The 13,336-nt window shown below is 43.6% G+C and overlaps 1 protein-coding gene across 2 annotated transcripts in view; it reads right to left on the minus strand.

The window, feature by feature from the left end:
* Window positions 1-4,546: 4,546 nt before the first annotated feature.
* IRAK3 (interleukin 1 receptor associated kinase 3) overlaps window positions 4,547-13,336 on the minus strand; it is a 56,351-nt gene continuing 47,561 nt past the window's right edge. For both annotated transcript variants that reach the window (XM_070409790.1, XM_070409788.1), the window contains exons 9-12: window positions 10,413-10,611; window positions 10,104-10,166; window positions 9,860-10,024; window positions 4,547-8,635 (exon numbers count right to left, since the gene is read on the minus strand). In XM_070409790.1, coding sequence (XP_070265891.1) covers window positions 8,111-8,635; window positions 9,860-10,024; window positions 10,104-10,166; window positions 10,413-10,611 — 952 coding nt within the window. In that variant the 3' untranslated portion in view covers window positions 4,547-8,110. The remainder of the gene's footprint in view (window positions 8,636-9,859; window positions 10,025-10,103; window positions 10,167-10,412; window positions 10,612-13,336) is intronic.

A 13,336-nucleotide genomic window follows, 5' to 3' on the forward strand; every position in this document is an offset into this window, starting at 1 on the left:
GCATTAAACCCAAGCCCTGGGGCACTTCTGTGCCGGGCCTGTGTGACGGCACTGGGCCCCTGCCTGCCGGGGAGGCGGTCTGGACTGGGCGGACAGTGGTATAGGAGCAGCGGTGTGGAGCTGGGAGAATCAGACCTCCTCCTCCCGGACCTAGAAAGGCCAGGGGCATGGAAGAATGGGCACAACGGTAAAGGAAGAAAAGCAGAGAGTCGGGTTCCATTAAGACAGTGGGAAGGGTGAAAATGTCTTTGTGCAGGTTAAGAATAAAGAGAAGTTTCTTTCCAAGCAAATAAACATTCCACGGGGTGGACCAGCAATGTCTGGGAGGGAGGTGAGCAGTGAGCGAATCAACCCCGGAGGGAAGAGAAGTGTATGAGGGTGAGAATATGAGAGAACACTTTCCGGACAACTTTCTATTTCACTCCTTTTATCATGCTGGCTTTAAATTTGTTGAATTTAGAAATTAAATTAGATTTTAATTGAATTATAATTAAATAGTAACATTCACTGACCCAACTGCAGCTGCACTTCTCATACAAACATGGGATTACTGATTGGCCAGTGGGAGGGTATTTCATGCTTATCTACCCTTGTTCTCTGTGGTCTCCTTTCTAATCAACACGGCAGAGGATGGACCACGAAGGGGTACATTCTGCAGTTTAGGAGATACTCCCCACACTGGAAGCAAAACCATCATTGTTATCGCATCACTGTAGCATGCTAACAAATGAAGCTCAGTCCCTTGAATATTTGCTTGGCGGTCATTATCCTTACTATCTTATAGTAGCCTCTCCCAGAGGACAGCAACACCAAGCCTTGTCTGCGTTCATATAAATAGATACTGGCAATTAATAAGTTTAAAGCTACTATAGTGGAATATCACTACAAGAAATTAATAAGAGGCCAAGCAGAAAGATAAAAGCAGTTTTCTTACACAAAAAGCTACATAATGAAAATACTAATATATTATTGCATATAACTTTTACTTACTATTAAATTCCATCAAATAATATTACAAAATTAATTTGAAGCTATTCTAATCATGGCAACCATTAAAAATTAAAATAAAACATGTTCATTGTAGAAAAGTTTAAAAATATAGATAAAGGGGGACATCATTATACTCATAATACCCAGTTTCATTTAGATATTTTAATTTTCTTCTAGTCCTATTTCTACAATTATGTGTCCATATACATTTTTATGCAAAAAATAGAATCCCATTGTATATAGTGTTTAGTAATCTGGGATGCCTCAGGGGATGTCCAACTGCTGGTTTAGGCCTGATCCCTGGGATAGGGCCTAAACTGGCAGTTGGACATTCCTCTTGCAATCCGGGATCGCTGGCTCCTAACCGCTTGCCTGCCTGCCTGCCTCATCATACCTAACCACTCGCCTGCCTGCCTGATCGCCCCTAACTGCCTCTGCCTTGCCCCCGTCACTGCAACTTCATCCAGAAGGACATCCGGAATGATGTCCAGAAGGTCGTTTGGCTGTCCACTCTAATTAGCATATTATGCCTGGTGAACAAAATTCATGTACGGGGGTCCCCTCAGCCCAGGCTGCATCCTCTCCAGTCCAGTACCCCTCAGGGGATGTCCAACTGCCAGTTTAGGCCCAATCCCAGGAATTGGGCCTAAACTGGCAGTCAGACATCCCTCTCACAATCTGGGACCACTGGCTCCTAACTGCTCACCTGCCTGCCTGCCTGATTGCCTCTAACTGTCCCCCCCCTCCCGCCCCCGCCAGCCTGATCACCCTTAACCGCCTCTGCCTGCCTGCCTGATTGCCCCTAACTGCCCCCCCCCGCCGGCCTGGCCGCCCTCAACTGCCCCCCCTCTTTGCCCCCCACCGGCCTGGTCACCCCCAACTGCCCCCCTCTGCCGGCCTGGTTGCCCCACATAGCCTGCTGTTCAGTCATTTGGTCGTCCATCCCTCACTAACCCCCCTGCCAGCCTTGTTGCCCCAGCAGCCTGCGTTTGGTTGTCTGTCCGCTTGTTTTGGTCATGACGGCCCCTGGCTTTTTATATATTAGGATAAGAAATATTACTGATGATTACCTTTATTCTAAGAAAATTCAAATGGGAGCAGATCACCTAGAGATGGAAATAATGACTGATGAGGCCTCTCTTTTGGGAAAGTGACAGCATCTTCAGTTATCTAAGAGGTGTTTGTGTGATCCTGCTATTGTTCCTGGAAGTTGAATATAGGGTAAAGGGTGAGAATAAATGCTGAACATGCAAAGGGTAGGTTTTGTCTGTTGGTTCAGAACTCCATCCCTGCGTTTCTGTGCTGTCCTGTAGTTCAGGGGAAACTGCGTTTCCTGGATGCCCCTAGCAGCTAACTTCTCACTGTGGAGCCTGGATACAGTGGAGAAGCTCCACCTCTCTGCTCCTCACTGGGCCCAGCAGGGGCAGGGGCGGGGGCAGGGGCAGGGGCACGGGCAGGGGCAGGGGCAGGGGCAAGGGCAGCTGCAGGGGGAGGGGTGCCATCTGCAGGCTGCTGTCCTCCTTGGCAGCACCATTCCAATGGCAGCAGCAAGTTCTCAGCAGCCTCAGTGGGGCATGGTCTGGCTCCTTCATCCATGAGAATGAGAATGGCTTCCAGTAGCTATTAATTTCTAACTGCACTTTTTTTTCTCTTCTAGCCTTTCCTTTCCAACCCTTTGGTAACCAATTCCCAATATTAAATTCTATATGTTTGAAATACTTAGTGGGGCTCTATTTCTCCAGTGATGCATGTGAATCCACAGCCCAGTCTATGCAAAGAATAATATGAATGGGGAGGAGGAGGAGATCATTGATAGGCCAGAAAAAAAATCATATAACAGGACATCAGGAGCAACATGCTATGATTTATTTTTTTGTTTGTTAATTCTCCCTAGAGAATATTTTTTCCATTGATTTTGAGAGAGAGAGAGAGAGAGAGAGAGAGAGAGAGAGACATTGATGTGAGAGAGACACATCGATTGGTTGCCTCCTGCATCTGCCCTGAACAGGGCCGGGGATCAAACCTGCAACCCAGGTTTGTGCCCTTGAACCCGAGATCCTTCAGTGGGCAGGCGGGCGCTCTAACCACTGAGCAATGCTGGCCAGGGCCATGCTATGATTTCTGACGTTAGCAGTTGCAGGTGGTGATAAGGCTCAGAGTACAGCCTTGGAAACAGTGGCTGAGATGAAGTGAAAGTGTCGTTTCACTATAATTGATGATCTTTTAACTGGGATGTGATGGTGCTACTTAGTTCACTCAAGTGACTGTTAAAATAAGAAACAATAATGCCAGGATATGAGATAGGGAGAAGGATGAGAGCATGTCAGACTGTCTTCTAAAATATGGTAATATTTTTTTTTATTAGAGAAATGCATTTTAATGGCCAAGACAGGATAGTAGTAATGACATGAATTATTTCTTCCCTTCTAACTGCCAGACAAATGCATAATGAAAACGCCAGAGGTTGCTCTGCCTCCTGTCTCAGGCCTCAGAGCTGTCGGCAGTGAGTTAACACAATCATGCATATTTGGCTTTGCGAGCATACTGGAATCCTACCTTTCTCTCTAGGGTATATAAAATAAAAACAGTAATAGGTCATAGATTAATATTTGCTCTCGGCTGAAGTCATTGCAGGTCTTTTTAAAAACCCTGTGCTACAAGCATAAGAGAAAAAGAAATATCACAGGCCCAATGTGTAATGGTTGGGTAAGCGCACTGTAATTCGCGTGTACACACTTTCAGAATGCCGTGAAATTACCATTAGTGAATAAAAGGATTAAGCCGGTTAAGAAGACCAGCAGAAGCTATTTATGCCTCACTCCAATGTGCTGTCAGAACAACTCCATTTTACACTGTGTTCATTCATTCGATTTCTTAACTTGTCTTTTGTTAAAATCCTCACAGTGATGGCACAGCTGGCATTTCCCTTCCAGAAAACACAAAAGCAGCACCAGTACCTTAATTTGGTATCAAAAGAACAAAATTTGTGTCTGTGTTATGCTCTTAAGAAGCCAGCTCTAATTTGTCTTTTAGCTAGATTGGCCAAGGAAATGGGGGTTTTGCTGTTGTTCTTGTCATATTGACACCCTCTGTAACCTAGTTATGTCCACAAACAGTCTCTCCAGATAGGATTCATTAGAATTGGTATTTTAGCCTGGAGTATAGTAGCTACTTCCCTTTAACTAATGCATTAGTGTGAATCCCATTAACACTGTTACATGGACTCCACCTCTACCTGCTAGAGAAAACCACTGTATTTAGTCACAATTTCTCTGCACTCTTGCAAGTTTAATTTTCAACTGATAACTACAGCCCAGAGTCTACTAAATTCAGCAAGTTATAGTTTTTATGTGGGCTAAAGGGGATAGTGGGGCACAAGTCTGAGGAATGGATATTTTATGATGAAAATGTTATCTCCCCAAAGATCTTTAAATTTACTTATAGGTTACTCATTGAAATAATGATTTGTAGGTGTACATACTAAAGGTGATTTTTAAAGATTTTACCAAAATTGAGTAACATTTAATTATAAAGTATTCTCAGTTGTGTACTGTAATCCATTGTCCATTCTTTTTTTTAAAGATATTTTTATTGATTTTTAGAGAGAGAGGGTGAGAGAGAGAAACATCGATGTGAGAGCAGAACAGCTATCGGCTGCCTCCTGTATGCCCCCTACTGGAGGTGGAGCCTACAACCCAAGTGTGTGCCCTGACCAGAATCAAACCATCAACCTTTCAATGCACGGGACAATGCGCAACCAACTGAGCCACACCAGCCAGGGCCATTGTCCATTCTTGTATTTCAATTTGTCTAGTTTTGCCTCTTGGATTGCTTTTTCAATCCAAAACTTGTTACTCAGAGGATCCAGACAAATCAATGTGGGAGCTCCAGTCACTAAGCTTTGAGGACAGAAAGAACAAAGGGCAATGGAATAGAAGCAGCATTGCTAGTTGCCAGTTGTTACCAAGGGCACAGGTAAGCAAAGAGGGGGGCCAATATAGAAATGTTGAGGATTTTTTTCCAAAATAAAAATAGCTTTATTGTTTTAAGAAAATAAAAATGATCCATGCTCATTATAAAAATTTCAAATACATAAAAGTCTAAAGAAAGTAAAGATCATCCAAATACCACAGGCCAGAAAAAAAACATTATTAACCTTTTGGCAAAGATCTCTCTATGAAATATATATTATTTTAAAATATCCAGTGTTATAAATGCGGCCTATAAAACATGCTATTCTGGAGTCTGAGTTTTCATTCAATAATATTTCAGTGACAAATTTCCAGAGTTATAAACATTGATCTAAATAATCTTTAATGACAGTTGCATGTAAGTCAATTGTATATGTGTGCTATACTTTATGTAACCCATCTTTTATTGAAGGACATTTAGGCTTTTTCCAATGATTTAATAACATAAATCTGATAAAGTACATCTTTGCCATCTTATTTACACGCTTGATAACTTAATTCAACTTGACTTATAAGAAAACACTTGCTCTGTATAGGATAACATGCTAGGCCTTAAAGAGATGGTCCCTGCACACTTAGGGAATGTTTAGAATAAATTCCTAAACAAATTGCCGGGTAAAAGTGTGTCTTTTGAATTTTTGATACATATTGCCAACTTTAGTACATATTGCCTTCTTTTTTTGTTAAATAATTCTTTATTGACATATTGCCTTCTTAGAAAGGTTGTACCAATTGTCACTCCAGCCAATAGTGAACAAGAATGTCCTTTTGCCCATATTCTTGTCAATTGCTCCAATATTTGCAAATCTGGAAGGATAAAGTTAATACTGATAAAATAAGCAACACATTTGCTGTTTTTTATTTTCAAATAAAACAAGGTAAATCAGCCTCAGAATGGTTTACATCTTATAAATCCAAATGCCAAAGACTTCTACTGCTTCCTTTCATTAGCATGGATAATCAAGAGTGGGCAGCCAGCTCAGGTCACAAGAATTGAAATCATCTGAAGTCAAGTCCAAGCCTGCTCCCCTACTAGTCCTAGCAGAGGGACCATTTGGGAGCACTGTGAACACAGACATCGTGATCAGATGCGGAAGACAGCACTGGACAGCCGGCCGGCAGACCTGCCCGTGCCCGGGAGCATGGCCTCTCCTAACTGCTTACCTGGGGCCTGCATTGGGCCTGTCAATCAGACTAAGGTTTATTGTGTTTTGAAGCTCACTTTCTGCCATGAAATCCTTTTTCCCCCAGAACTATAGCTCCACATTTCTGACCTTGGTCTGCTAACCTGCCCCTAATTCCTGATAACTTCTTGTTTTTGATTAGTTGTTCTTGAATCTGGACTCTAATCTATGACTAACCCAAACACACACACACACACACACACACACACACACACACACACACGCTACATGCGCCTATTCCTCTGAAGCTAGAGGTCTACCCTTTCATTATACATGCCCTGAAGAGGGAGCAGTTATAAATCCTCTGGAAATGGTTTTCTTGAGTATTTCCATTCATCATCACAAAGACAATCATTATTCCCACTTTGTTAATTTACTCAACAGCATTTACTGTAGCTGAATTTTTGAGTATGTGGGTTCACAGAGATAATTTAATTCAACTTGACTTATAAGAAAACACTTGCTCTGTATAGTATAACATGCTAGGCCTTGAAGAGACGGCCCCTGCACACGCAGGGAATGTGACAGAGTAATGGTCCCCAGTGATGTCCATGTCCTAAGAAAGCTGCGGATATATTACTTTACAGAAGAAAAGAGACATTGCAGATGTGATTAAATTAAGGATCTGGAGATGCAGAGATTTTCCTGGATTATCTGTGAGGACCCAACGCAATCACAAGGATCCTTATAAGAGAGAGGCAGGAGGGCCAAAGTATGAGAAATAGGTGATAAAGAAGAAGTCAGAGAGAAAGAGGGATCTAGATTCAAAGATGCTACACTACTGGCTTTGAGGATGAAGAGGCCAGAAGCCAAGGAAGGCAGGAGCCTGAATAGGTGAGGGAACGAATCTGCACCTAAAGCCTCCAGAAGGGATGCCATGGACTTCTGACCTCCAGAACTGCAAAATAATTAACCTACATTGTCTTAGCCCACTCGGTCTATGGTGATTCGTCACAGCAACAATAGAAAACTAATACAGGCAGCTTACAAGCCTGGTCAGAGAGAGAGATGGCACAAGCAACTTTGGTATCATTCAGAAAGTGACGAGTATAAAATATAAATACAACATATTACTATGGAAATGCTGGTAAAGTGAGTACTTCTGGCTGGAGATTAGGGAAGTCTCGGGAGGATGGCAGTTCTGCTGGGCCCTGAAGGATTGGTAAGATTTTAAAAGGGAAGGGATACAGGACACAGCAGGAGCAAAGGCATCGAGTTGGAAGGTACAGCATCAAAAAGCAGACCTAGGCTCTTGTGACCAGCCATTTTCTCAGAAACAGAAATTACTTGATTCAAATTTCATACATCCTACTTAGGATATAATAGGTACCTACGTTTGTAAAAAAGAACTTATAATAACAGTCAACAATTGTATTCTATGTGACAAATTATCCTAAGAGTTTAAATACAGACTACAGATCTTGGGCAAAAATCTACTCTCTGCAGAGACCGTATCATAGCCAAGGGTGAGCCTGGCTCATCTTCGCACAGGCAAGCTTGATAGGGATGAACAGGGAAATGCCATGGGTCAATCAAAGTACACGGAAAGGCAATTCTTTAAAGGGCAACCATTAATATGTACAAACTAGACATTTCCTACGACTTCACAGGCAAGCTACACCCAACAGTGGAATCCAACTGAACACACTTAGCAGAACGAGGCTCTGAGGACTCAGATCAATGCCGTGAAGGACGTAAGAATCCAGTCTCGTTGGGGAGGTTTTGATTGCTTTGTTTGTCCGAAGTCAGGGCCCAGGATCTTAAGGAATCACGAATGGCTCTAATTCAGCCTAGATTTGATCTGAGGCAATTACCCAACAAAACACACTTTGAAGGCCCCGTTTTGCAAGTTGGAGAGTGAAGAATGAGATCGTCCAGATTGTTGATCCTCATTGCCAAGGTCACATGGATCACCCTCAGGGCATTACTTATGAAGGCAATGTCTTCCCAAGATGCCACCTGTACTCAAGTACCTGGGTAGTATTTGTCATCTTCTTTATCTTCTGGTAAAATGGATTCCTTTTTGTTCTGCTCACCTTCATTCCAGACAAATTCACTGGAACAGCTGGTCTCCACTGGCCTGCTCCTGTGAGTGTGGCCTGCAGGTTCTGCAGAAGGGTCTGCATCTACACCGGGGGCCTCTGAATCCCAGACTGGTGCCGCGTGCTTTGGAGGCCAACGTTCTTCAGGAGGAGAACTGGGCAGTTTGCAAGCGTCCTCCTTTCTCTTACTCCCCGTCTTCCCGTCCAAGCCCAGATAAGTAACCTCAGACTGGCTGCATTCAAAAGGGATTTTCTGAGCGATTCTGTCTTTCCTCAAATGTTGATCATGAAGCAGAGGCTGTCTGTTCTGTCTTTCATCATCTTCCACTGGAATACTTGGCATGTTATCCAAGAACAGAGGAGAAGGACACCTGAAAGATTTGAGTGAGGTGGGAGGATCTTCAGCAAAATATAAGCTGGCTTGAGTGCTTTCCAGAGTAGTTAGGACCTAATAACCAAGGAGCAAGCAAACATAGAGTTAAGCTTGACTAACGTTTCCTTTTACCCTTTTTCCATCTACCTTTGAAGGACTGTGCTTTTGTTTTCATGAAATCAGTTCTACTACAGAATTTTGAATGAGAAGGCATTAAAGATTAGCTAAACTCTTCGTTTTAATGAATAAATTAAGTGACGTGAAGCAAAGGATAAAAGAAACTGCATTGAATTGAATATCAAGAGACCTGACCTTAGGCCTAGATTTGTTACCACTACTTTTGGACCTGGGGTGAATCTCTGATTATTTTTTAAAATATGTTTTTATTGATTTTAGAGGGCAGCAGGCTAATTTTTAAGTTGATAATTTTATATGGCCCGCAAATGATGCTGTAAATATCCAAATGGCCCTTGGCAGAAAAAAGGTTACCCACCCCTGTTCTATCACCTAGAACCTTCTATTATAACCCTGCAGCGTTTCCTTCCCCACCATCCCACAGAAGCAGAACTACCTGTGGTCTTAGCGACATGAAATCCAGCCCTCTGAGCCTTTGCAGGTGTATATTCTCTCCCTGGAATGTCCGTCCATCCTAATGGCTACCTAAATCCACCCTGTTCTTCAGGGCCTACCTCCACTGGCTCCTCCATCAAGAAGCTTCCTTGACTTCCATCAGCTAGAATGTACTAATTCCATGCTCCCATCTACCAGGATCCTTATCTTTCTGTCCTGAAATTCCATGTTTCCTGAGGTCACTCTCCCTGTGGATAGTGGGCTTGAGGGCAGCAGCTGTATCTTGATCACTGTAGTATCTCCAGCACCCAGCACAACACCTGACCCTTGCAAAGTAGGCACTAAGTAAATATTTGTTTATTGTAAACAAATAAATGAATGGACAATTAAATAGATGGACAGATAAATGAAAAACCGATAAGGGGAATACACACTGCATTTTTAATGGGCAGATCTCTTATGAAGGTTGAATAAAATATCATCTCCAAATTACTATGTCTCTTCCTTAAAATGTTCATGGTGCCCTGGTTCCACCCAAGAATGACCTCTACTAGAGTACCTGATGATGCGACATTTCGACCTAGAAAAGCTATCTATTAGATTAGAATTCTATTTTGGGGGCTGGATTTGTCTCATTAATAAAGAATTTACTTAGATACACATTTGTCCTATTTAGATTTTCAATGGTTCCATGGATTCAGTGTTTAATAAAACTGTGTGCATACGTACTTCATCCATTGATGGTCTTAATTTTGCCCGTGTTGCAGCACACTGGCCCGCCAAAGAGAAGAGCTTAGCAGAAAAATTCCGAGGGCAGGGAAACACTTTCTTATCTAGAAATGAGACACACGAATCGAGACCTCTCTTCTCCATCAACTCCATCAGGAGATCCCTCTAGGAGGAGAAGAAGACAACCTCATTTAGAACTCTATCAGAAAAATGACCACGGCGCAGAGGGGAGGACAAGTCTTACCAGCTGAATGTGCTTTGGGTCATCCAACACCACTTTACAACCGGTCAGAGCTTCCATGATCACCTACCAAGGACACACAGAAAGTCAGTTACGCACATTAACTATACCCACATGTCAGTGGTGGCTATAACCTTAACAATGAATATAGTTCATTCCAATCAATGAATTTATATTTTATTGCTGATTGATTACCCAAAATTAATGTATAAGACAATGAGTAACAGGAGATCATTTGTTGCATGACACTGGTTAATAAAATCATACAGGTTTCCAATGTCCCACTCAACTGAGAGCATTGTCGGTACTTACGATGCCAAAGCTGTAGACATCTGTTTTCGTGGACAACTTGCCCTGCCTGATGTACTCTTCCGGCATGTACCACAGATGGTTACTGCTGCCACTGCTCATGCTTATGGTGGCGCTCTGAGGCTCGAGGTGAGGCCGGAAGTGTGCCATGGCGAAATCCATGAGTTTGGGTTGAAACTGATCGTCCAAAAGTATGTTGGCACTAAAATGAGGAGCAAGGACAAACAAGACAAAAACATCATGAAGACATTTTGGTGAAAAACAACACGACGAGCTCACCTTCATGTCTTATTCATTACAAACATGGACAAAATAGAGCCATCCATATTTTCCATGAACTGTAGGACATATTCTCATTTTTCTTAATGTGAGAATGTGTCCTAAATCCAAGTGTTCTATAGAACCAAAAACCAAATCCTGACCTAAAAACCGTGGGCATTTCGAATTTACAGCTACCTACGTGGAGATGGTGGATAAAGCTGATGGTTTGTCAATAAGAGACACTAATGTGAACCAAAGCGGCTTTCCTTGTGCTCTTCTTGCACGTGATGAGAACATGACCTGGGTCTTACTCAGCCAATACCTGTCAGTTCTGTGCACGGAGCTCTGCTGTGGATTGCTCTGCCCACAGCCACTCACCTGCAAGGTTTTGAGGAATCTTCAGTGGCCCTACTCCACAGTCCCATACCCATGGCTTCTTTGTCTTTGAGTCTTGCTTAAAATATAACCGTCTAAAGAGGCAGAGGCAAAGTCTTGGAGTCCATTTTAGCTGTTCGTCACATAAAAACCTTAATAGTCACTTAACATCTTGTCTGGAAGTAAGCGTGAGCTTGTTTGACCTTGGAAGGGCTGCTGTAGGAGGGGTGGGAAAAGTTAAGCTGAGGGGGAGCCCCATTTCCCACAGCCCACCTGGCTCTGTAGCCACTGGCGGGTCACTTCACCCCGGAAACCTCAGCAGCATCATCCCTCATGAGTGAGATGAGGAAAACAACAGAACTCACAGGCACAGACACAGCTACTGCTGGGCATGCTCAGTAAACGCTGGCTTAGATAGAGGCTAGTGATTCCTCACAGGAGAGCAGATGGCTATTGAGAAAAGAGATGGCTATTGGGCTAAGAGAAAGTTATCTGCTGTTCAACCTTGTTAAGGGCTTGTTTTTGTCCCCTGAAACCAAAGCTAGTATGAGATCCCTGCCCATCCCAATGCCACGTGGGACCTTTGGAGTGCCACACACTCTTGTTAAATGTGGTGAATAGCAGCAGGATAAACACAGGAAATGATTAATTCTGAACAAGTGTTGGGTCTCACGAAAGTTCCAGAGTCCCTGCTGTCCCTGGACGAGCAGGCTGACAAGCAGGCCGCTCCACACGTCTGAACTGCAGGCGCTGCTGTGATTCCGAATAGTCAGTCTTGGCTCTGTTTCAAGGACTTGAAATGGAGGCCTTGAGGATTCTAACCCAGACCTTGTCTAGGACTCAACTGACAGACAAAATGATGGGGCTCCCCGGGATCAGACAGACATGCCTTAAACTTTATGTCACTCTCCCTCCTCTGGAGGTGGCAGGAGAATCGCAAATCCCAAAGAACCCACCTTCTGCATAAGCCCTAGAGCCCCTACCTGTTGTGCGGTCCCTTCATTAATGAGGAGAAAGTCAGGGAGGGACTTGTATCTGGGAGGAGGCTTATCTCAGAAGCACAGTCCTCAGTTCTCTCCCTGCCTTGTCTTTTCTCTCCTGATATTTCAAACCCAGCAGCTTCTAAGACCAGCCTGGGTCTCTCTCACACACCGATGTCACTCCTCACCCATTCTTGGGTTTCTCATTTGGAAAACAGCATTAACTATCCTGACATGCTTCTGAAGGTGAGGAATATACTAGAGCCAGATCCTACCTTCTCTCCATCTCTCGGTAAGAATAGACATTTAGTTCATAATTACTTCTTCCACGGGTGTACACTGCACTCTTTCAGATCCAGGCCAAGCTTCCTGGGACGCCCTGATCAATTCTGAGTGCCGGGGTAGTTAATGCAGTAGTGTGCCAGGTGTGCCAGGTGTGCCAGGAGTGAGGTGGGCAGACAGGTCCTCTCATCACCAGGACCAGCCTTCTACCCCTCCAGCCTCTGCCGCACTCAGGGCCGGGCCCTCCTCTGCAGCCGCCCCTCTTCATCTCAGCCCAGGGGGAGGCAGCAGAGCTCTGAACGCCAGATTTTCCTTGTCAAACTCCTAGCCCTCCTCTTCCCTCACCAGCTCTGAAGAAGGGTTAAAGCGTAACTTAGAATGCCAGAGCCATGAGAATGCAATAAGCTAAATCTGTGGATCACTCAGACTCCCAAAGAATAATTCTTTCCTAGGTACAAAAGAGAAAAAAAAAATAGCAGTAACAACAACAACAACAAAAACCATAATCTAGTCTATTTACTTGACCCTCAGCAGAACTGGTGGGAAGCTTCCGGCAGCGGGTGAAGCAGTTCTGTAAGAGGCGGCCCCAGGGAACCACAATACGCTACCCAGTAAAACCCACGGAGGATTGGGGGCAGCGAGAGGCCATCAATAAGAATTCGAAATTGTCCTAGGGCACTGCGTTTACACTTTGAATAATGATATTTGGTGAAAAGACAAGTTGTGTACCAGCAGACCTTAGTGTATAACATAAATTTTGAGCCCAGTGATTTACTCTGTTCTAAATAAAGGTTAATGGTAGCCGAGGAAGAAGGATGTTCTGTTTCAGAAAAGTGGGAATTGCAAAAGGCCTGTCAACAATCAATTCTGCCCTAATTCTTTCCCCTGCTTCTACCTCAAATAGAATGTTCCAACATAAAGTGCCTTCAGCTACCATGTAGGTCAACTGAATGCGTTTATCCTATGGGGGTAAACACAGACTGAAAGACAACATAAATAACTGAAACCATGTAACAATATGGTGCACTA

Source organism: Myotis yumanensis, unplaced genomic scaffold (genome assembly GCF_028538775.1).
Source record: "Myotis yumanensis isolate MYYU_CA2020_CCGP unplaced genomic scaffold, mMyoYum1.0.hap1 SCAF_3, whole genome shotgun sequence".
Lineage (NCBI taxonomy): Eukaryota > Metazoa > Chordata > Mammalia > Chiroptera > Vespertilionidae > Myotis > Myotis yumanensis.